Source organism: Carassius carassius, chromosome 7, assembly GCF_963082965.1.
Source record: "Carassius carassius chromosome 7, fCarCar2.1, whole genome shotgun sequence".
In the NCBI taxonomy this organism is placed as follows: Eukaryota; Metazoa; Chordata; class Actinopteri; order Cypriniformes; family Cyprinidae; genus Carassius; species Carassius carassius.
Genome location: NC_081761.1, coordinates 19,955,481 through 19,978,977, shown reverse-complemented (window position 1 = coordinate 19,978,977; position 23,497 = coordinate 19,955,481). Strand labels below are relative to the sequence as shown.

Below are 23,497 nucleotides of genomic sequence, written 5' to 3'. Positions count from 1 at the left end.
AATCCACATAAGTGGTAAGTGTGCACGCGAGCTCTTTCTAAAATCCACAATAGTGGTAAGTGTGCAGACAAGACTCTGTACACTTTCTGAAATCCAGTACGGTAAGGGTTATGCGCTCAGCTACGTTTCCTTTCTTTGAGATGGTTAGACCTTGTTTCCTTGGGCTCCACTCAACCAGTGTTTTTATTAATACACTTCAAGCATCGCTTCCCTCAACATGAAGGGCTATTATGTGCCTGGCGCTTCCCCTTAAGCGCCTGAGTTCTCTCCCCTTGTGAGGAGTTGATTTCCTCGCTCCAGGGGCTGTTCTCACGGTAGTTTAGCAGCTGGTAGTTGGGGTTGTGCTCCCTCAGCTAGGTAGACTACTGCTGGCCGTTCCGGCATGGAATATGCTGCAGGTTGAGCCCCTTCTCTCATGAGAGTTGGGTTGTGCTCCCTCAACTAAGTAAATAAATTTTTTCACGGTGGTAAGTTCACACGCTAGTACTCTGCATTCTTTCTAAAAATCCTATATGTTGAGGGTGTCGCGCGGTTGCCTTGTATCCTTTCTTGAGTTTTCTTGGTAAAAGCCCAGTTCATCTTGGGCGCCGCTCTACCTATGTATCCTCGGATACCTATCTAAACAGGGTGTTGCTACTAGGATCTGTTGAGACCGTTCCTTCAGCAAGCTTATGCAAGAGCAAGCGGTAGCCCCTGTGTAACAGGCAAGACTTAGTACAAAATGCTAGGCTTTTTGCCGCATCCCTTTAAAGGAATCTTTCTTGATTCCAAGCCTTGAGCTCTACCCCGGGTCGAGACTTAAACAGGTAAGTTGGGTATGTAGCCTTTGGCTGTAAGGGTTGATGTCATGGACAGCCATCTAACGTCCCAGGGGCAACTCCCATGGAAATGGTAGAGTTGGTACTCTGTTGCTCGCCATGATTCTGGCCTGCACTCCCCTCAGCATGGCGGCGTGGGTATACTGTTGCCATAGCACCCCCTATAGGATGCAGTTTGAAGTTCCCTTGAAAGAGAACATCTCAGGTTACGAATGTAACCATGGCTCCGTGAGTAGGGAACGAGACACTGCATCCTCTAGCTCCCTGCCATGCTTTGGACGCAAGCTTTAGTCGAATAAGTGGATGATGTGTTCTACCGGTGCTTATTTATAGTTGCACTGGTAGTGACGTCACTGGTAGTAACAATCACGATTTCACCTTTTTTTCACACAAGTTTCCATTTTTCTGACTTATTCTGGATTGGTGCTTGTAGGGTGAAAGTTTTTCCTGTGACAACTGCGGCTGTACTTAACAAGAATGAGGTCGAGAGTCAAAGACTTCTTCTACATATTAGAGATTATGGAAATGCTTGAACTAAAAAAAAAAAGGGTATCTGTACATAATACTGTACATGTATTTGTTGTCATTTTTAAGTAATGTATCATGGTGTTTCGAGGGAAATAACGGAGTAAATTGAGATAATACTCTGAAATGTACCAGTGATCAAAGACTATAATGAGATCTCGGAGATGGAGAAAAGAAACCATCCTGCACTATGTCCACCTTTGTCCATCTTATCTTTAAGGAAACATAATTGTTTCTTGAATTTAACTGAACAATATATAATGTCTGGCATGTTGACAGACTAAACATATTTTTCTTTTAATCCCCAGAAGCAGTTTCAAAGCAGTGAAGTACACTAAAAGTGTAGAAACAGAAAATTCAGTGATGAAAATTTACTTGAAATCCTGGGGAAAGAACTGACATGTAAATGATGAGGTAATGAACATCACAGCATCACTCGCTAACATTTACAACCCAGATAAAACTTGTTTAAGCATGACACATTCAACAATCAGTTCCACATACAATAAAGAGAACGAATTACTGAAGTTTAATACTGGCTACTTTGTTAATCAAGTTATTTTGCATTTCAAGTATTCATTGACACAAATCAAAGACAAATCAAGGAAGTACCATTCAGAGTAAATTATACAAGTGCTTGTCACAATACTAATTGCCTTTTTAAAATGCAAACTTCTGCATTAAAGAAAACCACAAAATTGGCAACTATATTAATTAAATTTAGCAAATAATAATAATAATAATAATAATAATAAACTCATCTGTTTATGTTTACATCATTTCATAAATTCTTAATAGTCATGGAACTTGTGATATTTCATTACACAGACATCAAAAATGATAGATAATCAGGTGCAAACTATTTCCTTTCAAGTTCAGGTTAGATATTTAAACAAATTAATTTTATATTTTAACATCACTTCCTTGAGCTGCACAGTAATGTAATTTACGTGCACAATTTTCAGATTAAATTACAGTGACTTGACCAAATATAAGACAAAACAGTGCTCTACAATTCTTAAAGTATGTTTGTTCAAATATAGTTACGCAGTAATTGTTCAGATATTGACTCAATAATGCTCAAGTGACCTCCTGTTTAATAGTCTCTCATATAGAAGGCAGAAGTTAAACAGTAGTGCAACTTCTATCAGCAGGGCCAACAGTGTTTTGGACAGGTTGACTTGATTTCCACGCACAGTATTTTTGTCAACAAAATTTTCAACAGGCATATGAAATTGTAAAAGAGGAAAAACAAATCTCAACATTATGTACATTAGATTGTACAGTTCCCTTGCTGTTACACATAACAGCATAATACATTATAAAGTGCACTAAAACTCTCCTGAATGGATTTGAGAAGTAACTCAATTGTACTAATAGTATGTCTCACTCTTTCAAACTTCTAACTAAAACCACCGTACATAGACACACATCTGCTGATGTCTGTGATGGTTAGTGCCTTTAAATATATATAAAAATATATCAAATTTAACGATGACTGTTTTGCACAGCCAAGAGTTGCTTACTATCATTGACAATTCCATTAGAATGTACTGTACATGAAATACCAGAAACACCAAGCCACAGCAGCTTCAGTGTTAAAGCTGCTGCTTCTAGAGAAGAGTGTGGAGAAACTACAGTAATGAAGACTTCATTAGACCCGATATGGTCAATAAAACCTCCTGCTACATGTCCAGAAAGGTCTTAATTTATCATTTTATGGTACCATTTCTGCAGAAAGCATTAACAACTCTTTCAGTTGGAATGTCTTTTGCCAAGGCCACAACAGCACATCTTGATTTTGAAGGGGTAAGCCATGGACCTAATGACTTAATTTTCCATCTTCTGAAGTGCAGTAAGGTTCAAGTCTACTTCTGCCCTGCTTTAGTGAGAGAGAAAAAAAAAAAGAAAAGTTAAAACAGCTAAAACTAGATGTTTGCTCAGCTGATGAGCAGAGATGTTTTCAGCATGCACACAAATGTTTGAGATAGCGTGACACTGGAAGAGAACAGAAGAGGAGACTGTGAAGAAGGGAAAATCAACACTGAATAGAAGTGACAGCAAAAGCAAAGTTTGGGGCAGAGAGGGAGATTCTTAGAACAGGTACCTTTTTCCCCCCATTATTTTCACCAAACCAAGCCTTTTGTTTAAATCCATCATTAACACAGCACTCTCCAATTGATCAAAAATTGGGAACTGTGGATTTTTGTTTTTCAATTAAATCCCATCACACATGAATGGGACCTGTTCTACAATTTCCTTCTCATAGACTCAGATGAAATGCTATTCTATGCCATTCATTCACACTACTAAAAGAAAACTAATGAGTGGTCATTATACACTCATGTTCACCACTTTCTCCCAGGCCAGTGAACTTAAAGGACACACATACAAAACATGCATCGGGCTCTTTCGCCATCTCTCATTCACTCACTCTCACACTGACCTGCAATGTACTTTGCTCCAATTAACATAAACATGCTACCGAGAATGTAAAAGCCCAAGGGAACACTACTGAAGATACTAGTCTCCTCTGTTGGTTGTCCAGAACACAGGTCCATGTCACGCAAGACAGTGAAGAGAGAAAACAAGTGGGACAATTAAGTAAATACTGATTTTGTCAAACCAAATAAAATTAAATTTCTGCTCCTGGAGATTTAATTTACTTCAAAGTTTAGTTCTAACTGAACCAGATAATCAATAACTTTGCAGAAAAAAAAAAAAACAGAAACAGGACTTTGTACCTCCCTAAAAAAAAAAAAAAAAAAAAAAAAAAAAAAAACTCTTGCAAAACATCCATTCCCCCTGACTTTGTACATTCTTGGTCAATACCTCTGGTTATTGATTACTACAAACCGACCTTAGTCTTTGACTACTTTTGTGGGCCTGGTTGAAATGTTTTTTTTTTGTTTTGTTATTTTGTTAGTTTTTTTGGAAATGGAACAAACATGAGGAAAGAGGTTCAGATCTTCCAGAAAAAAATAAATAAAAAAAAAAACTAATTTTAATCAATTTTTTTTATTATTTGCATTTTTATAAGGCGTTTCTGATTAGTTGACTGATTGGTTAGTGGAGTTAAAAAAAAATGTAAATAAATAAAACACACCATTTCCATTGTTGACTGGTTCTGTGGTTTCCCAGTTCATAGCCCTCTGAACAGCCTTCTTCCAGCGAGCGTATCGCAGTTCACTCTCTGCAAAGAGAAAAAAAATAAAATAAATTTAATTTTCAACTGGACCTTTATTTACGGTGTGTTCACACTTAGTAGGTTATTTTTATAGAATTTATATTAAGCACATGTGAGAATAAATCTATTCTCAGATACCAGAGATAACTGGAGCTTGTCATCCACTCTCTTCTCTCTACCGGGATACTCTTCTTGTTTACACTGGTTTTTGAAACTACACCACCACTACTCTTACCCTTTTGTGCAACAGCAGCTGCTCTAGGCATGTGATCTAAGCTCAAATCTGATTGGACGGACCGTTTCATCGTGGAGCAACAGAGGAAAAAATTGACAAACAGGAAGTATTACGCCTGGTGTTAATATAGCCCCATAGGGAACTATTGTTTCGATTCAAAAGCATCATTGTAAAATTACAATTGAACCCCAATTTAGCGCAAAGTAGTAGCAAGAATACTTTTTGTGTGCAAAGAAAGCAATTATAATAACTAGTGGTGGGCATACATTCATTTCTTTTAATCTAGATTAATCTCACTGTGATCTTGAAATTAATCTAGATTAATCTAGATTAAAATGGCTCATTCGAATTCTGCCGACGGCATTCAGAATATGTGTGTTATCCAAATAAAATTGACAAACAATAAGTCTTTGAGAAGGGGTTTATCAAGCAAATAATTAAATGTAAAATAGCACTGGATAGTCTTCAATGTAAAAATGAAATACACAATCAAACCTACATTTATTCAGGCACCTTCAACATTTCTGACATTATATCAGTTTTGCTATATATATCAAAAATTACATCTGGTGTCTGAATAATTTTTGGTGTGACTGTTAAAACTACAAAGCAATTCAATCAAGAGCAGTGAGTGATTTTCATTTTCTTGGATTAACATTACAGCAGCCAGTAGCTAAATTAGGTGCGGTCACTTTAAGAGACGATGAACTCATCCAATATAATACACATCCCATTTTTTTCCTCAATTGTTTACTTTCACTTAAGAAATAACTGACAGTTTTTTTGAGCATAATTTCCAAGGTGGATATTTTGACATATTTTGTATGTATTGGTCGGCACAAGAGCAAAAATAAGCAAATTCGATGTTTAAGTGTTTTGAGACGCCTTTCTCTGCGTGAGCCCTGAACACCGCGAGTACTGAATTGGGCTCTTTCACATTTTTTTGTTTGTTCAAACTGCGATTTGAATTTGTTCGTTCAGGTGCAGGAGGGACTTCAAGGAGAACTTCACAGAAGAGAGCTCGGTTCAGTGTCGCTATCCGTGATACGCGGCTCTCGATCTCTCTCTCCGCACCGAACACAGTGCGCAAGTAACCAGCTACTCTGTTCAGCTTTTCCGCGTCTTGTTTTTGGATGCTTTAATGTTTAAATCGACAAGCGGTAAGGCTTAAAAACACGTGAAAAAGATAAGCTTTCTTGACGATGCGCAGAAGTGGCCCGTCAACTGTCCTGAGCATCTTTTTAGGCTGGCCTCAGCCAGTCGGTTATATAAAATATCATGGTGAAAGTTATCATAGCTTGCTTCTTAACACAACTTTGAGAATAGATTAACGGCGATATTTTTTTTTAATCGCCCGATAAGAGTCTCACATTAACGCAGCACGTTAACGCCGATAACGGCCCACCACTAATAATAACTTTTTCAATAAATCTTCTCCTCGAGGTACCATCTTCTGCCATTTTAGAGAGTACCCCAGAACGTAATCAATGTAATCAGTGTTGTTTATGTTTATTAGAAACATATATAAACATATAGAAACTATAAAACATAATAGATTAATTGAATAAAGGCCAAAGATAAGAAACGTTTCGTTTTACCCCAAACAAATTATATTTTAACTTGAACCACTAAAGAGACATCAGAGCCAACGGCAAATGTCAGAGGGTCTAGCCGAGGTGAGGCTGCTCTCGGCGGATACTTGAGCTCTGAGCTCCCGCTGATCGCATGGAGCTCATCTACGAGCTCGGCGAAACACATTTTTTAAATAGACGCTGTCATTATAAATAAACCGCATATTTGAGTTTAAAACAACTACATTCTCGCCTGAAATACTTTTAAAACTACATTTCATGACAATAACAGTAATCTTTTGAAAATTATCCGAATAAAAATGGCGGTTGAAAATGCTGCGTGAACTCAGCTGGCAGAAGCCCCCCCATGACGCGAATTCGTTGACGCGAATGTTGTGAAGTTAATTTCACGCGCGAATGAAGCGAATGATCTCAAAATGGTCAAGCGGCAAACTAGACGCGGTAGAGGCGAATTTGACGCTCTATTCACGTTTGGTGTGAACACAACATGAGAGTCAGTGCGAGTGAAGCACTGTAATGTCTGAAACTACACTCACTGTTAATTAGCATAACATTTTAATCAGATGTAGCTGGGCACATAATTCGTGCTGCTGCGACTTGCAAGAGACCCCGTTAAATTATTTCTAGGTTGTATACTGTATTGTATAAAATTGTCCCACTGATAAAAACAGTGCAAATAGTTCTGTCTCCTTGGATAACAGTGAAGTGGAAATAAATATAGTTAAATTTATGAAATAAAATTAAATATGATTTTTTTGGGAAGGTAAGTCTGGCCAGTTATACAGCAACACAAGTCAGACGAGTCTGAAGATCTGAGCTGAATTTGGTGAAACATTACAGTTCTAGTCTGTGTCAATTACTGTCATAATAAATAATAATAATAATGTTACCCGTTTAAGTTGCATCAGTCCAAAAATAAGTCATGACGAGGAAAAAAACATATATAAGTCGCATTTATTCAGAACCAAGAGAAAACATTACCGTCTACAGCCACGAGAGGGCGCTCTGGGGTAGGCTACAGGACCACTGAGCAGCACAGAGCTAATTTTACTATTTTTATTTAGAAATGTAACTATATTAATTTTTACAATTATTTATTAATGTCACACACACATACCTTAGTGCCTTATGACTTAAAATATGAGAGTGGTAAATGTTACAGACATGGAACTGTTCAGTCTATTATTGAATATTATTTCCACTTCACTTTTATCCAAAGAGACAGAACTATTTGCACTGTATTTATCAGTGGGAAAATATTCATGCAATACTACAACCTAGAAATAATTTGCAGGTCTCAGCAGCACGAATTATGTGCCCAGCTACATCTGATTCAAATATTATGCTAATTAACAGTGAGCGGTGGTTTCAGACATTAGACAGACACACAGTGCTTCACTCGCACTGACTCTTATTCTGCCAGAAAGAATGAAAAGACCGAGCTGAAGGTTGAGTGATTTGACCAATCAGATGAAAGCAGCGTTTCAGCTCCGCCCACAAGTGCGAATGAAATATTGAAGCCATAAACCGAAATGATCAAAACGTACACGGACCAACTGTCTTGTCCATGTTCTCTCACTTGAATCCTCTTCTTGAGATTTGAGTCTCTGATCTTCTGCAAGCCCCGCCTTGTTCACGCAGTGATTGACGTGTCGGGAGGGGGCGGAGACGTGATCGGCTCGGAATGCATTTTCAATGTGCACATTGAATTTTGCTACATTCATTGCGGGACATTGAATGAAAATGCAATCGTAAGTGTCTTGACTGTGAGTGTTAATGCATTTAAGAAAAATAGCATTTAAATTATCATTTTGCCACAGTTTTTGCTTGAACATGTTATACATATCTAATCATTTTTGTAATACATTTTCATTTTAATTTTGCAACTTATAAAGCGTTACAATTAGTATTCATTTTACATATTAAAACTGGTGTATGAAATGGCAAATGAAAATTATGTTATTTAATTTTCATTTTCATTTTGCACCAAACGTTGCACAAATGTATTGGAAAATGTAAATGTAAATACAGAAATGCATTGTCATTTTACATATTGCATCCCAAATTGAATAATGCTACTCGTATGCTTCCATAATTTTCATCAGTTTTGAATTGGTGCACTTTAGATACCATTACCCTCTGGGTTGATCTGAGGTTCAAATTTTTCTGAAGTGACCTCAGTGAGATCTTCTGGGTTTAGGCTCCACACGCTGACCCCCTCAGCTGCTCCTGCTGCCATGGCAGCACCAAGAGCTGTGGTCTCAGGCATAGATGGCTTTACTGTAAATAAATACAAACTATATCACATATCCACCCATATGCAAATACCACTAAATGTTTAATTTACACCAGTGTTTACGTATATCCTTATATAAAGACTTAAACGAAGAAAATGTGTATCTTACCCACTGGGATACACAGTATGTCTGCCTGCAGCTGCATCAGTAACCGGTTCGACGTCATGCCTCCATCAACCTGGAGCTGGGACAGATGAATACCGCTGTCCTGGTTCATTGCATCCAGAATCTGAAACAAATTTGAGCATCCTTTAGCATCCTTAAAGTTCATACTCTAAAAACGCACCTCTATCCTTAAGGCTGTAAAAATAAGTAAGGGATAATATACAGCAAACTGACCCTGCAAAATAACCTCAACAGGTTGATCAGAAAATTAACTGGACAGCTAAATGTATATTATCCTGCTTATAACACATCTATTTTTAAAACAAATTAATATGAAAAAGACTGGAGTTTAACCATTAATTAGTTTAAATAGAACACAAAATTCCTTCACCAGTTAATATTCAAGATCAATTATTTTAGAGAGCGACGTAATAAGAACATATAATCATGCAGATGCCAATTCACAAACTTAGGCTACCTCTCGTGTCTGGAAGCAGACAGCTTCAAGTGCTGCGAAAGCCAAATGACTCCTATTGGTGAACTGTGTTAGACCACAGATGATTCTGTTGTAAGCCAAAAAAAGAAAAAAAAAAGGTTAAATGTTGTACATTTCACCTGTATTAACAACTGCACTTCAAATGATAAATTCACGATGAAATTCACAACAGGATTATTATTTATGATTATTATTTTTATTTTTAGCTTCTAACGCCTTTCTATAATGTAAAGCTCATTCTCCTTAGACTTTATAGTGTTTCTACATTGCTTACATCAACTGAAAATGATCTTTCAAATGGATGTATCAGTCACTAACCCTCTAGCACTTGGTTCCCAGTATGGCGCATATAATCCAGAGAATGCAGGGACAAAATAACAGCCATATGACGTGCCAACATCAGCAGCTAGTTTCTCTGGGGTGGAAAGTGAAATGTTTAAAATGAAATATTCCAAAACTGGGTTAAATACTCTTGCATAAGGGTAAAAATAGAACCTTTACACAAACACACCTAGTTCTGTAGAGGTTTGGATAATTCCGAGATTATCCATCAGCCAACGCACAACTGCTCCTGCAATGGCAACTGAACCCTAGAGATGAAAAACTCCAGTTGAGCAAGAGTGAAGTATTGGCTACTGTAAATCGCAAAGTAATTATCAAAAATGAATAGGCTTCTATGTTTTTGAGAGTAGAATTAAATAGCTGCCACAGAAACAAAACATGTGCATTGCTTTGGTAAGAAATAATCTGCCAGGAAAATAATAATGTAATCAACAATGTCAACATTCAACATTACCTCTAGTGCATAGCAGGCTGGCTTGTCACGCCCTAGTTTATATGCGATCGTTGTCAGGAGTCCATGGTCCGACATTACAGGCTTTAAGATATATAAAAAAAAAATTTAAATCCAATGTAGATTAAATTTTTAAAAAAAAATGTATTTTTGAGGCTTAAAGTATGTTGAATACCTTTGTTCCTACATTTTTAAGCAGGAAACAACCAGTACCATAACTGAAAATGTAAAAAAAAAAATTAAGTAGGTCACACATTGTGATCAAATGTATTTTCATTTAGTCCAAGTGCGCATTTTTGCATGTTGACAAATTAGGCTATGAAGAACTGAAATAAAGACAGATTAACAAAACAAAATCATACGTATTTTTGGCTTGTCCATCCTTGAAACACATCTGTCCCACCAGCGCAGCAGACTGGTCACCAAGACACTGTAAACAGATGTAAAGTCACTTTAAAGGACATCAGAAAGTATTTGTGAATTTCTGTATTTGTGAGATTCTGAAAACACTATTTTATATGCATTATGATTTTAATTGTCCAACTCAAAATAATTATATTTACACAAACACAATTTAGGAAGCAAGAGCGCAAGACAATGTTATCTTTCTAAAAAAAAATATCTAATAATCTTACCCCTGATATGGGGACACCAGTTAAAGGGCCAGATTTCTGCAAGGAAAAAAATAAATGTAAAAAGTAAATCATTAAGGGAAGAATTTACTAATATACAAATAAATGTAATAATTAACATGCATTGTACAGCCCCCTGCTTTAAACCAGAACTCAAACACTCGAGTCAGATTAATAATTATAAATTCGAATACTGTAGCGGACATGAACATCTTTGGCAAATCATCTGCCGCTGTATGCTGCAAGTATCTGCTCTAAACAATCTCAACAAAAAAAGAAGAATCATTGACCAAGCATGTTAAAAACTGTGAAAATATGCTTGATTTCCATCACTGCAACTCAAGATGGTGCGGGTTCAGCCATAGTGAATGAATAAAGAAAAAGGGAACAAAGAAAAGGACCATAACCAGAAAACTACAGGAAAAAGTTCCTAAAATCCAAGAGCTGTTGGAAAGGACAGGCAGTGCATTGGGCGACAAGCCAAAACACAATGAAAAGATCACCATCCGGTACATTTCCAATAAGACCTTAACTCTGGAATATATCAAATTCACTTACAATAAAAATATATATTAAAAAAAAATGTTTTTGCTCCATATTGGAAATGCACCAACTTCTGTGATGACATGACAGCAAAGTTTGGCCAGACATGACAGCTAGAGATACTCACCAGATTAGAGCTGATTTTCTATCAGTCAGCCCAAAGAGATCACAGGACACAAAATATAATCATGATAAAGACACACTAAAATCTCCAAAGGGTTAAATGACTGCTCCACAGCAAAATTCAACTTTGGATGTAAAGATGTTATTGGAGTTGTGGATTGTGTATGTACAGTTAAAGAATTAACAGTTACTGTTTGACAGACACTGCTCTGGGGCAAAGAGCATTTCTCTCATCAATTTTTCACAACAGAATCCTATCAATGCATTATGTAACAGAAGTACAGAAAGAAATTATCTCTTTGGAGTCAAACACTTACCATTAAACCATAAATCTCTGAAGAACTTCTCACTTTTGGCAGGATTTCCATTGGTATATCAAAATATCTGTTATATATGTAAGAAATATACGTTATGAATGCATTTTTTAAAACAGTAAAGGCTGGAATACCCTACACATCTTTTGCCCAGATTATTGCTCTGATATTTTAGGCATAACTGACAGATTTTATAAAGAGGAGGAAGAAAAATAAATCAATAAATAAAACCACAGTGTATGATGGGCATCTTTCTGAGCGGGTTTGTTGTGTTTGAAATAACTTGAAAATCTGGTAGTGTGTGATAGTCTGTCAGTTTTTCTCTTTAACCATTCACAAATTGTCAAGCGTGTAATGTGCAGTGTAAATTAAAAAAGTTATGTAGTGTATTCCAGTCTTAAAGGGATACTCCAAATCCAAAATGAAAATCCTCATTATTAACTCACTATCACTTTCCAAATGTATGAATTATTCAGATGAACTCAAACAAGTGAATGAACCCTCAAAGTTTACGCTTCAAAAACCACACTCAACAAACATGATGGTAATCCATATGACCCAAGTCTTCTGACTCAAATGGTGTCATTTCAAACGTTTCTAACCATTGCTTCCAGCCAACTGTCATACACAGGTTCAGAAGAACATTGTGAAGCATGAAGTAAATGTGTTTTAAGCTGATGTGAGAAATGCCATTACTTTTCAGTTTTATTTCACAACATAATTGGACATCATGTTTCACAAACATGCTAACATTTATGTCAAGCAAACCTTGGAGGGACAGCTGGTCAGAAGCAAAAACCTATAGGTTTGCTTGAGAAGACAGTGATTCGTAAACTTGAGTCACATAGAAGAAAAAAAGTCTAGGATGGCATGAGGTTGAGTAAATTATGATAACATTTTTATATTTTGGGTGGAGTATCCAACACTCTTTTTGACATTTACATATGCAAATAAGCTTTGGGCCATAAAAATGTATATAAAACTGTATGTATGCAAATTTGTACTTACTTGCAGAGCTCTGGATCCCAGTCCATTGTGTGAATATTGAAGAGCATTGTCCGGCTGGCATTGGTTACATCTGTGCAATGAACACCTCCCTTTTTCCCCCCCGTCAGGCACTGAAAGTTAGTGGTTATCACAGATTATTTAGACAAGTTAAAATATTTACATCATGATCACTTCAAACTGAATAGAGCAGTGGTTCCCAACAACGTTCCTGGAGTCTCCTCAACTCTGCTCATTTCTCATATCTTTTTTTTTTTTTTTAAACATCCATTTCAGGTCTTAGAATCTCCTCTGAGCTGATGACCTGAATCAGGTTTGCTTGATTAAGAATACATGCAAAATGTATTCAAAAATGTGGTTGTAAACCATTACAGCATCTGACTTCAATCCAAGACCAAGTGCTTGAGTTTATTTTTGAGTATCTACAAGGATAAGTGTAATCATTAAGCAGTCTAAAACCTTGGAATGTTCCTTAATCGTGCACTGATTTCTTCTTTTACCATTAAACTTCAAAAACATATACACAAACACTATAGAGATGCAGAAGAGAAACCTCACTGGCACTGCTCTTACCCAGATAAGCCAGGAGTCCACTGTTCCAAACATGGCCCTGTGAGAGAGCACAGCTTCATGTACTTTTTTAACATTATCCATCAGCCAGCGTAACTTCACTGCACTGAAGTATGTGCTGATGGGTAGGCCAGTCTTGTGCTGTATGAAGCAAGAGAAGTACAAAAACTTTGTGTACAGGAACAGAAATAAAAAATAACCCAAGTGCAGTTCGAAGTGGACTGATAAGTGCAATGTTTCCTCTATGTTTGAATATATTTCTGTTTAAATAAAAAATTTGGGTGGGACAAGATTAAAAGACTTCAGTCAAAACTTCAATTTTCATTTCCTGTAGACTTCCTATCTGACATATTGAAACCTGTTTAACATAATAATGGATTGTGGATGTAACTGTTCAAGATCATGTCAGTCTTATTTACAAGGAGACAATGGCACTCTCACCTTGAGATGGTTTTTGTTTCTGCCTGGAGTTTTGTTGATGAGCCTTTCTACTGTTGACTGGGTCCGCAGATCAAGCCAAACTAAACATCCAAGCAAATCAGAAATTATTTGGTTATTTAATTCTTGACTGTAAAGCAGAAGATATCATTACTCATATACTAAACAATGGTCATATGCAGGGGTGGACTTGGGACTAAAAAGTTGCCCGGGACTTTCTGGCATAGAGTGGCCCACAACACCATGACACTCCAGCTCATTATGTGTTTTTGACATCACTTACTAAAATGTTTTAATTGAAATAAAAACACTTTTTTTATGCCAATTACCATGAATGACTGACATACTACTTTAAATTTTAATTCACCTATTCTTTTCTGATGTACATGACAAATGTTTGCTCTGCTCTTTTCTATACAGGGTTGCTAAAGTTGAATTACGCCATAAAAAAAGATTATATGAATATAGTGCAGAAGTCATGTGAACTCATTACGGTGTCATTACGGTGCTTTTCTTGTGGTAATTTGTTCTTTGTTGGAGCTTTAAAAAGTCCCTACTCACTATCTCCTATGGAACAGGATTATTGTGTTTGACGGTGTAAAAATTATTTTTATATTTTATGAAAAAACTGGGCCAAATGGGTTTGAAATTATTTAAGGGTGGGTAAATGATGGCATATTTATCATTTTTAGGCTAATTAACCCTTTAACTGGATGCTTGCTTTTAAACACAGACCTGAAAAGGACAAACCCAAAATCAAATGGCTGCAGTTCATGAACCCTGGACTTTACCCAAAGATGACACTTTAATTTGTCTTGTCCAAGAGAGAGAACTAAGGCTGTAAACAGTTAAAGAACACTTTTCCAATAAAATAATGTATGCAAACTAATTGCAAACATACAATAATAATAATAATAATAATAATAATAATAATTCATTACATTTATATAGCGCTTTTCTAGCCACTCAAAGCGCTTTACATTGTCAGGGGGGTATCTCCTCATCCACCACCAGTGTGCAGCATCCACCTGGACGATGCGACGGCGGCCATATTGCGCCAGAACGCCCAGCACACACCAGCTTACTGGTGGAGAGGAGACAGAGTGATGAAGCCAATCAGCAGATATGGGGATTGTTAGGAGGCCAATGGGCGAATTTAGCCAGGATGCCGAGGTCACACCTCTACTCTTTTCATAATTATATGTATATATATATATATATAATAAAGAACACTTATTTCCAATAAAATAATGCATGCGAACTAATTGCAAACAAACAATATTTTTATGTTAACACATGACAGTCCAAACAACGACACACTTTGAGTGAAAGCCAAGTCTAAAGATGAGAACTCTCCTACTTTGAGTTTAATGAATCGTTTTCTTAGACAAGTGAAGTCACCAAAAGGCTACCACAAAAGACAAGTAACATTCACAACATGCAAACACTTTTCACATTCACTATCCAGTTCATTGCTCATTACACACAATGGGCCCTATTTTAACGATCTGAAACACAAGTGTCAAAGCGCAAAGCGCAAGTAACTTTGTGGGCGGGTCTCGGCGCTGTTGCTATTTTCCCGGCGGGATAAACGGCTCTTGCGCCAGGCGCAAATCTAAAATGGGTTGGTCTGAAGTAGCTTCATTATTCATAGGTGTGGTTTGGGCGTTACGTGAAATAAACCAATCAGAGCATCATCTCACATTCCCTTTAAGAGCAGGCGCGCTTGTTCTAAAGCGGATTCCTATTATAACGGCGGATTTGCCAGACGCGCGCCAGGAGCGGTTCACAGCCAAGGAGAGCAACGCTCTCGTCAGGGACGTTGGGGATGGAGAAACCCACCCAAAATAACTTCGGTTAAAAAGGCGTATTATCATTTGGGTAAATGTGTAAGCTAGATGTATGCTTTTATAATAAATTGTCTATCTATCTATCTATCTATCTATCTATCTATCTATCTATCTATCTATCGTAATAATGTATGATTTGCAAAAATGATAACTGCTGCTTCTGTGTAGATGAGAGAATCGTACGCGTTGTGCACACGCTACATTGATTATGGCCAAGCATGCGCCCTTAAAATAGCATATGAATAACATGCGCAACGCGCCACTGACTTTAAACTATTTTTTCCTGGTTAGTGGAGCAATTGTTTTCTAAACCTGCAAAATAGCATCAAGGAACGTTTGCGCCGGAACACGCCTCCTTTTTTGCGCTGAACCGCCCAGGGAGCGCAAGTTCATTCCCTAGTTTAGCGACTGAACATTCTTCAAGTGTTAAACAGCACTGTGACAGAATTCCTGCTCAGCTTATATGAACAATTTCAATCTCACCTCCTATGATTTGATTGGCCATTTCAATCATTTTGTCATTGCCGAGCACTGTTACACTGCTATCGGAGTCTGAGAAAGTTAATTGGATTAATAATTTTAACTCAAGTGGGCCGATGAAGAATACATAAATTTACTATAATTAAAATTTTCCCCATTGTCCAACTGCCCACCGGGAAACTCCCAGTGCTCCAGATGGCCAGTCCACCCCAGGCATATATAATATGAAGGTAATAATATTTACCTATAGCATTATAAAGTGGTTCTCCTGTTTCCTTGTCCCAAACAAGGGTGGTTTCCCTCTGATTGGTCACACCAATAGCTGCAGACCGATTAAAACATGAAGAAATAAAAATAAACAACCATGAGCACGTAATAGCAGGCGAGTGGAGAAATAAGTTGTCTTGTTACCTTTAATGTTCGAGATGTCAATGTTGAGCTGGGTTAGTTTCTCACAGGTTCGGTCCATGCACTCATACACAGACTGAAGAATCTCTTTTGGATCCTCCTCAACCCAGCTGAGGGAAGACAATATATCATTTTTAACAGGTTACTATAGTTAACTTAAACATACATAAAGAAATACCTAAAAACTTTATATTATACAATATTTCTCTCTTTTTTTTGTTTAACTAATGTACTTCAAAATAGAAAATAAAAATGTATATAAACATTAAAAAACAACAACTAAGAAATGTGACAAACACACATTACATGACTACAACTCTAATTAAAATTAAAACAGAAAATATTAAATTAAAAAATATAACAGGATCTCAGTGATACAAATATAACCCTGGTTCTCACTTCCAGCCAGCCATATGAAATTTGCATGATTCTTAAATATAGCACACTGTGCATAACACAGCTGACATCTTTGCCATCAATGTGAAAGGAAAAAATCCTATTCAGCTCATCCAGAATAACAGTATGAACCAATAGTGAACTTATGATTTGAATCACAAATTGTACTTCTACTATATTGCATAATCCATTGCCCCATTGAACCAGTGTGTCAACACAAAGGACACAATACTCACCCCTCTTTAGGAAAGCTCTGTTTAATCTCAACCTGATGGTGACTGAGAAGCTCTGCTGTTTTTGCATTGAAAACCTACAATTAAAAAAACAAAGAATTTTTAAGTTATTAAAAAATATATGTTTTTGGTATTTGATCATATGAGAGTTAATTTTGATAAGACTCCAATCTGTCCAAATTCAACATTTAATATTAGAAGACACAAGTCAAAGTAAAAAAAAAAAAAAAAAAATCATCTTTCAGAAAGAAACACCAGAGATGTGTTTCTCTGACTTGTACCTGCTGCAATTCAGCGTGGTATTGCAGTGATTTGTCACTGATGTTTAAAACTGAAATTTCCAGAAATTATTTGCAAAGGCCATTAATCCCAGTATTTGACCTCATTTTAAGCTTTTCTGTTGAGTAACAATTCTGGCCACAACATTTTAACAATATGAGGAATGTTTCTTTGTCAGGCCCAAGAATTACAAGCACACCCTCTTTAAACACAAACCTCTTCTACTGGACACACAAAGAAATGATAATGAATTGTCCACTTTTAGTGCCACAACCTTGTCAGATCTAACACATACAGCCCACAATAGCCTACAGTGACATTTCTTACAGAGCACCACAAGCAGGGTTTCTGCAGTTAAATTTAAGACTTAAGAAAATTTAAGGAACACAATGAATTTCCAACAGATCGCCACTACTTTTTAAATCCTTAAAAAAAGGCTTGAATATCTCTAATGCCAAATACTAGAATATAGAAATAACTTTACTGTACATTATGATCACATTGCTTAGTATTTCATTCTTGTCTAATTTGTTAAATGTTGAATAAATTTTTTTTAGACCAGCAGAGATCCACACAAGGCACGAATAGAATAAAAAAAACAGCTAGACCCCCGTCTCTCACAGACTTTTTGGATAAAACTCCTTAAAAAAAAAAGTTCACGGATGTTCACACAAAACACCATGATTACAGCTATGGAAATGTATGGGTAGCAATATTCAATTTGGGATGTAATATGCAAAATGACAATGCAATATGTAAAATGACAATGCATTTCTTTATTTACATTTTCCAATACATTTGTGCAACGTTTGGTGCAAAATGAAAATGAAAATTAAATTACATAATTTTTATTTGCCATTTCATACACCAGTTTTAATATGTAAAATGAAAACTGATTTTAACGCTTTATAAGTTGCAAAATTAAAATGAAAATGTAGCCTATTACAGAAATGATTAGATATGTATAACATGTTCAAGCAAAAACTGTGGCAAAATTATCATTTAAATGCTATTTACGAATTATGTGCACAGCTACATCGGATTCAAATATTATGCTAATTAACAGTGAGCAGTGGTTTCAGACATTACAGTGCTTCACTCGTACTGACTCTTATTCTGCCAGAAAGAATGAAAAGACCGAGCTGAAGGTGGAGCGATTCGACCAATCAGATGAAAGCAGCGTTTCAGCTCCGCCCACAAGTGCGAATGAAATATTGAAGCCATAAACCGAAATGATCAAAACGTACACGGACCAACTGTCTTGTCCATGTTGTCTCACTTGAATCCTCTTCTTGAGATTTGAGTCTCTGATCTTCTGCAAGCCCCGCCTTGTTCACGCAGTGATTGACATGGCGCGAGGGGGCGAAGACGTGATCGGCTTGGAATGCATTTTCAATGTGCACATTGAATTTTGCAACATTCATTGCGGGACATTGAATGAAAATGCAATCATAAGTGTTTTGACTGTGAGTGTTAATGCATTTAAGAAAAATAGCATTTAAATGATAATTTTGCCACTGTTTTTGCTTGAACATGTTATAGATATATAATCATTTTTGTAATACATTTTAATTTTAATTTTGCAACTTATAAAGTGTTAAAATTAGTATTCATTTTACATATTAAAACTGGTGTATGAAATGGCAAATGAAAATTATGTAATTTAATTTTCATTTTGCACCAAACGTTGCACAAATGTATTGGAAAATGTAAATGTAAATACAGAAATGCATTGCCATTTTACATATTGCATTGTCATTTTGCATATTACATTCCAAATTGAATATTGCTACCCATATGCTTCCATATACAGCTGCCATCATTGTGGGAATTTAATGTGTGTTTTAAGCAAACATTTGGACTTTGTAATGCTGCTCAAATCCAAAGATTGTGTAACTGGGTAAAACGAAAATTATAAGCAAGATTAATTGCAAAGATTCTGAGCAGATTCTCAGTGCAGATTCTTCAGCACCGAGCAAACAGAAAACCAACTAACGTTAGAAGGACTGGGATTGAGCTAACGATTCAGAAACTAGACGCAATCCACGTGGGTAACGTTAACTGGCATGACCGAAGTCCATCTGAACCGGCTCCGACATATTTACCAGCACATGTTGGCAAGGGCACGGAGAGGACTCTACAATCTGTATGCGAGCCAATTTAGCCCTACCACGACGATGACAGTCCTCAAGATGAGACTTACCAGAAAGCGCGTGGAACTCGTGCCTTGGTCGATAGCGGCTACGAGTGGGCCCAGCATGATCCTGTTCGAAGATGCAGCCATTGTGCCGTTCATTGAATAAGTGGAGGACCACAGCAGCCAGAAATTTAAGACTGGACGCTGGCTGGCCTCACTGCTATGCGCTCCGAGCCCGCCCTTACTCCCGCTTTGACGTCTGCGAGTACGCGCAGCGGAACGTGATGACGTAAACACACGCCCCATACACTATTTACCAAAGGTGTCACACGCTGGAATCTAAACTTTGAAGTTTAAACTTTTCATTATAGAGAAATATAATACAATTTGTAATAAAACTTGTACAAGATGCAATAAATTATGTAATGTGATATAAGCTTTACAACTCCTTGTTCAAGCTGTTGTTCTGTCCCGGCTGGACAATTGGAATGTTCACTTGGCAGGTCTTCCATCCAGTTCTATCAAACCTTTGCAATTAATCCACAACGCGGCAACAAGAATAATTTTTAACGAGGCGAAATGAATACGTCACACCTCAGCTTATCAATTTGCACTGGCTACCAATAGCAACTCTGCTCTATGTTTTCAAATTTTATATATAATTTCTCCAAATTTGATGTGCGATTAATGAATCACTACATCATGTACTTATTTAGATTTAAAAGCCCTAATATATATATATTAGGGCTTTTAAATCTAAATAAGTACATTAGGGCTTTTAAATCTAAATAAGTACATGATGTAGTGATTCATTAATCGCACATCAAATTTGTATATATCAAAAGACAATTTAAATTTATTGTTGTGTAAAGCATTAAACAGAGATTACAAAAAGTAAGTTCAGCAAGAAATATTTTGTTTGATAAAATTAAAAAAATATAGCCTACTCTTTTGGACCATGTGAGTAAATGATGACAGAATTGTCATTTTTGGTTGGGTGAACAATAACTTTAATCATTTATTTTCTTAATTGTATTATTATTACTATGAAAATATGAAATTATTTATTTAATTAAATGATACTCTAAATAATAAACTAAAACTGCCAGTAGGTGGTGGTAAATGTCTGAATGATAAGGTCATCGAGTCATTTATTCATTAATTTTATTCGTTCAAATTGCTGATTCGTTCAGGAGTGAAGTAAATGGTTCTTTATGAATGGTTCATTGAATCATTAGGCTTGTTCGACTTGAAGCGGATCATCACCATCAGACCGATCAGTGTGTGACATCAAAGAACTACAAGAGCTTAGAGAGCAGACGACTCCTTGTGCTTTTGAATCACTCTCGCGATACTTTGATGTCATACACCGATTGGTCTGTGCAGTGCCACTTCAAAGCCAACGCATATGCCAATGGTTCAACAAGCCGCGATGCTACCATTGGTCCCGGGTGACTGCGGTCAAGCCAGCCGCGCTTTGAAAATACACGGTCAAGCCAGCCGCACTTTTTTTTCGCTTGCGCGTGTAATCATGCACTTACGGTACGGGTGCTGAAAGCAGTCAAAATGCATGAAAAGAAGCTGTCGTACACAGGTTTCCTTTTATACTTTTGATTATTTTAAATAATTTGAAAATTTTCGTTTTTGAATACTTAATTTTTGTATATAAACGTTTGTATTGTACATTAATTATTATAAATCGTTTATTAATGATTATAAATGATAAGATTAATGATTTTCATTCATTATTTTCTTATTTAATGTTTAAGTGTATGTGTATGTGTATGTGTAAATATATATATATATATATATATATGTTTGTGTTTAACAAAATAAAATTCATCCTAGCAATTGCACTGTCCCAGTTTCCTACATACATAAGTGTTCCTTTCTATGTTAGCTAATTCTTTCAAATCATATGTATTCAGAGTGACCCTGACTTTCACTGTATTCATTTTCAAGGCATTTTAATGTATAGTTTTGGGAAAAAAATAAAAGCAGAATCACCCAAAACATCAAACTCAATTGTTGTACTTGTACTTTTTCACAATTCCAACATTCATAAAAAGGTTTCCTTTATAGGTTAGCTCATTCTATCAAGTTATATGTATTCAGAGTGCCACTGACAATCACTGTATTCATTTTTAAGGTATTTTACTCTATGGTTTTTGAGAAATTTAAATGCAAACTCACCCAAAACATCAAACTCAATTGTTGCACTTGCTCTTTTTCCCATATTCCAACATTCATAAAAAGGGTTCCTTTATAGGTTAGCTCATTCTTTCAAATCACATGTATTCAGCGTGAGTCTGACCATCACTTTATTCATTTTTCAGACATTTTACTGTATGGTTTTTCAGAAATTTAAAAGCAAAATCACCTAAAACAACAAAATGCATCCTAGCAATTGCATGGTGTCCCATTTTCCAACATTCATGAAAAGGGTTCCTTTATAGGTTTGCTCATGCTTCCAAGTCATATGTATTCAGAGTGACCATGACTATCACTGTATTAATTTTCAAGGCATTTTATTCTATAGTTTTTGAGAAAACTAAAAGCAAAATCACCCAAAACATTAAACTCAATTGTTGCACTTGCACTTTTTCCCATATTCCATCATTCATAAAAAACGTTCCTTTATAGGTTTGCTCATACTTTCAAGTCATATGTATTCAGAGTGACCCTGACTACCACTGTATTAATCTTCAATGCCTTTTACGGTAGAGTTCTTGAGAAAACAAAAAGCAAAATCACCCAAAACATCAATCTCAGTTGTTGCACTTGCACTTTTTCCCATTTTCCAACATTCATAAAAAACGTTCCTTTATAGGTTTGCTCGTTATTTTGAGTCATATGTATTCGGAGTGACCCTGACTATCTCTGTATTAATTTTCAAGGCATTTTACTGTATAGTTTTTGAAAAAACTAAAAGCAAATTCACCCACAACATCAAACTCAATTGTTGCACTTGCACTTTTTCGCCATTTTCCAACATTCTTAAAAAGGGTTCCTTTATAGGTTTGCTCATTCTTTTGAGTCATATGTATTCGGAGTGACCCTGACTATCTCTGTATTAATTTTCACGGCATTTTACTGTATAGTTTTTGAAAATACTAAAAGCAAACTCACCCAAAACATCAAACTCAATTGTTGTACTTGTACTTTTTCACAATTCCAACATTCATAAAAAGGTTTCCTTTATAGGTTAGCTCATTCTATCAAGTTATATGTATTCAGAGTGCCACTGACAATCACTGTATTCATTTTTAAGGTATTTTACTCTATGGTTTTTGAGAAATTTAAATGCAAACTCACCCAAAACATCAAACTCAATTGTTGCACTTGCTCTTTTTCCCATATTCCAACATTCATAAAAAGGGTTCCTTTATAGGTTAGCTCATTCTTTCAAATCACATGTATTCAGCGTGAGTCTGACCATCACTTTATTCATTTTTCAGACATTTTACTGTATGGTTTTTCAGAAATTTAAAAGCAAAATCACCTAAAACAACAAAATGCATCCTAGCAATTGCATGGTGTCCCATTTTCCAACATTCATGAAAAGGGTTCCTTTATAGGTTTGCTCATGCTTCCAAGTCATATGTATTCAGAGTGACCATGACTATCACTGTATTAATTTTCAAGGCATTTTATTCTATAGTTTTTGAGAAAACTAAAAGCAAAATCACCCAAAACATTAAACTCAATTGTTGCACTTGCACTTTTTCCCATATTCCATCATTCATAAAAAACGTTCCTTTATAGGTTTGCTCATACTTTCAAGTCATATGTATTCAGAGTGACCCTGACTACCACTGTATTAATCTTCAATGCCTTTTACGGTAGAGTTCTTGAGAAAACAAAAAGCAAAATCACCCAAAACATCAATCTCAGTTGTTGCACTTGCACTTTTTCCCATTTTCCAACATTCATAAAAAACGTTCCTTTATAGGTTTGCTCGTTATTTTGAGTCATATGTATTCGGAGTGACCCTGACTATCTCTGTATTAATTTTCAAGGCATTTTACTGTATAGTTTTTG

General features: G+C 36.1%; 1 protein-coding gene across 5 annotated transcripts; it reads right to left on the bottom strand.

The window, feature by feature from the left end:
- Positions 1-2,420: 2,420 nt before the first annotated feature.
- gk (glycerol kinase) lies at positions 2,421-19,753 on the bottom strand. 5 transcript variants are annotated; one of them, XM_059554107.1, is made up of 21 exons: positions 19,523-19,753; positions 17,044-17,117; positions 16,415-16,521; positions 16,248-16,325; positions 13,677-13,756; positions 13,239-13,376; positions 12,669-12,778; positions 11,664-11,730; positions 11,351-11,368; positions 10,684-10,719; positions 10,411-10,478; positions 10,224-10,266; positions 10,052-10,132; positions 9,767-9,845; positions 9,574-9,670; positions 9,238-9,322; positions 8,763-8,883; positions 8,494-8,637; positions 4,450-4,536; positions 3,790-3,876; positions 2,421-3,225 (listed from the first exon to the last, which is right to left on the bottom strand). In XM_059554107.1, exons 1-21 carry the CDS (start codon positions 19,613-19,615, stop codon positions 3,212-3,214), a joined length of 1,707 nt encoding a protein of 568 aa, XP_059410090.1. In that variant the 5' UTR covers positions 19,616-19,753; the 3' UTR covers positions 2,421-3,211. The 5 variants fall into 5 exon arrangements, with proteins under 5 accessions (XP_059410090.1, XP_059410091.1, XP_059410093.1 ...); XM_059554108.1 differs by having other exon boundaries at positions 2,421-3,222; XM_059554110.1 differs by lacking the exon at positions 3,790-3,876.
- Between the last annotated feature and the right edge of the window lie 3,744 nt (positions 19,754-23,497).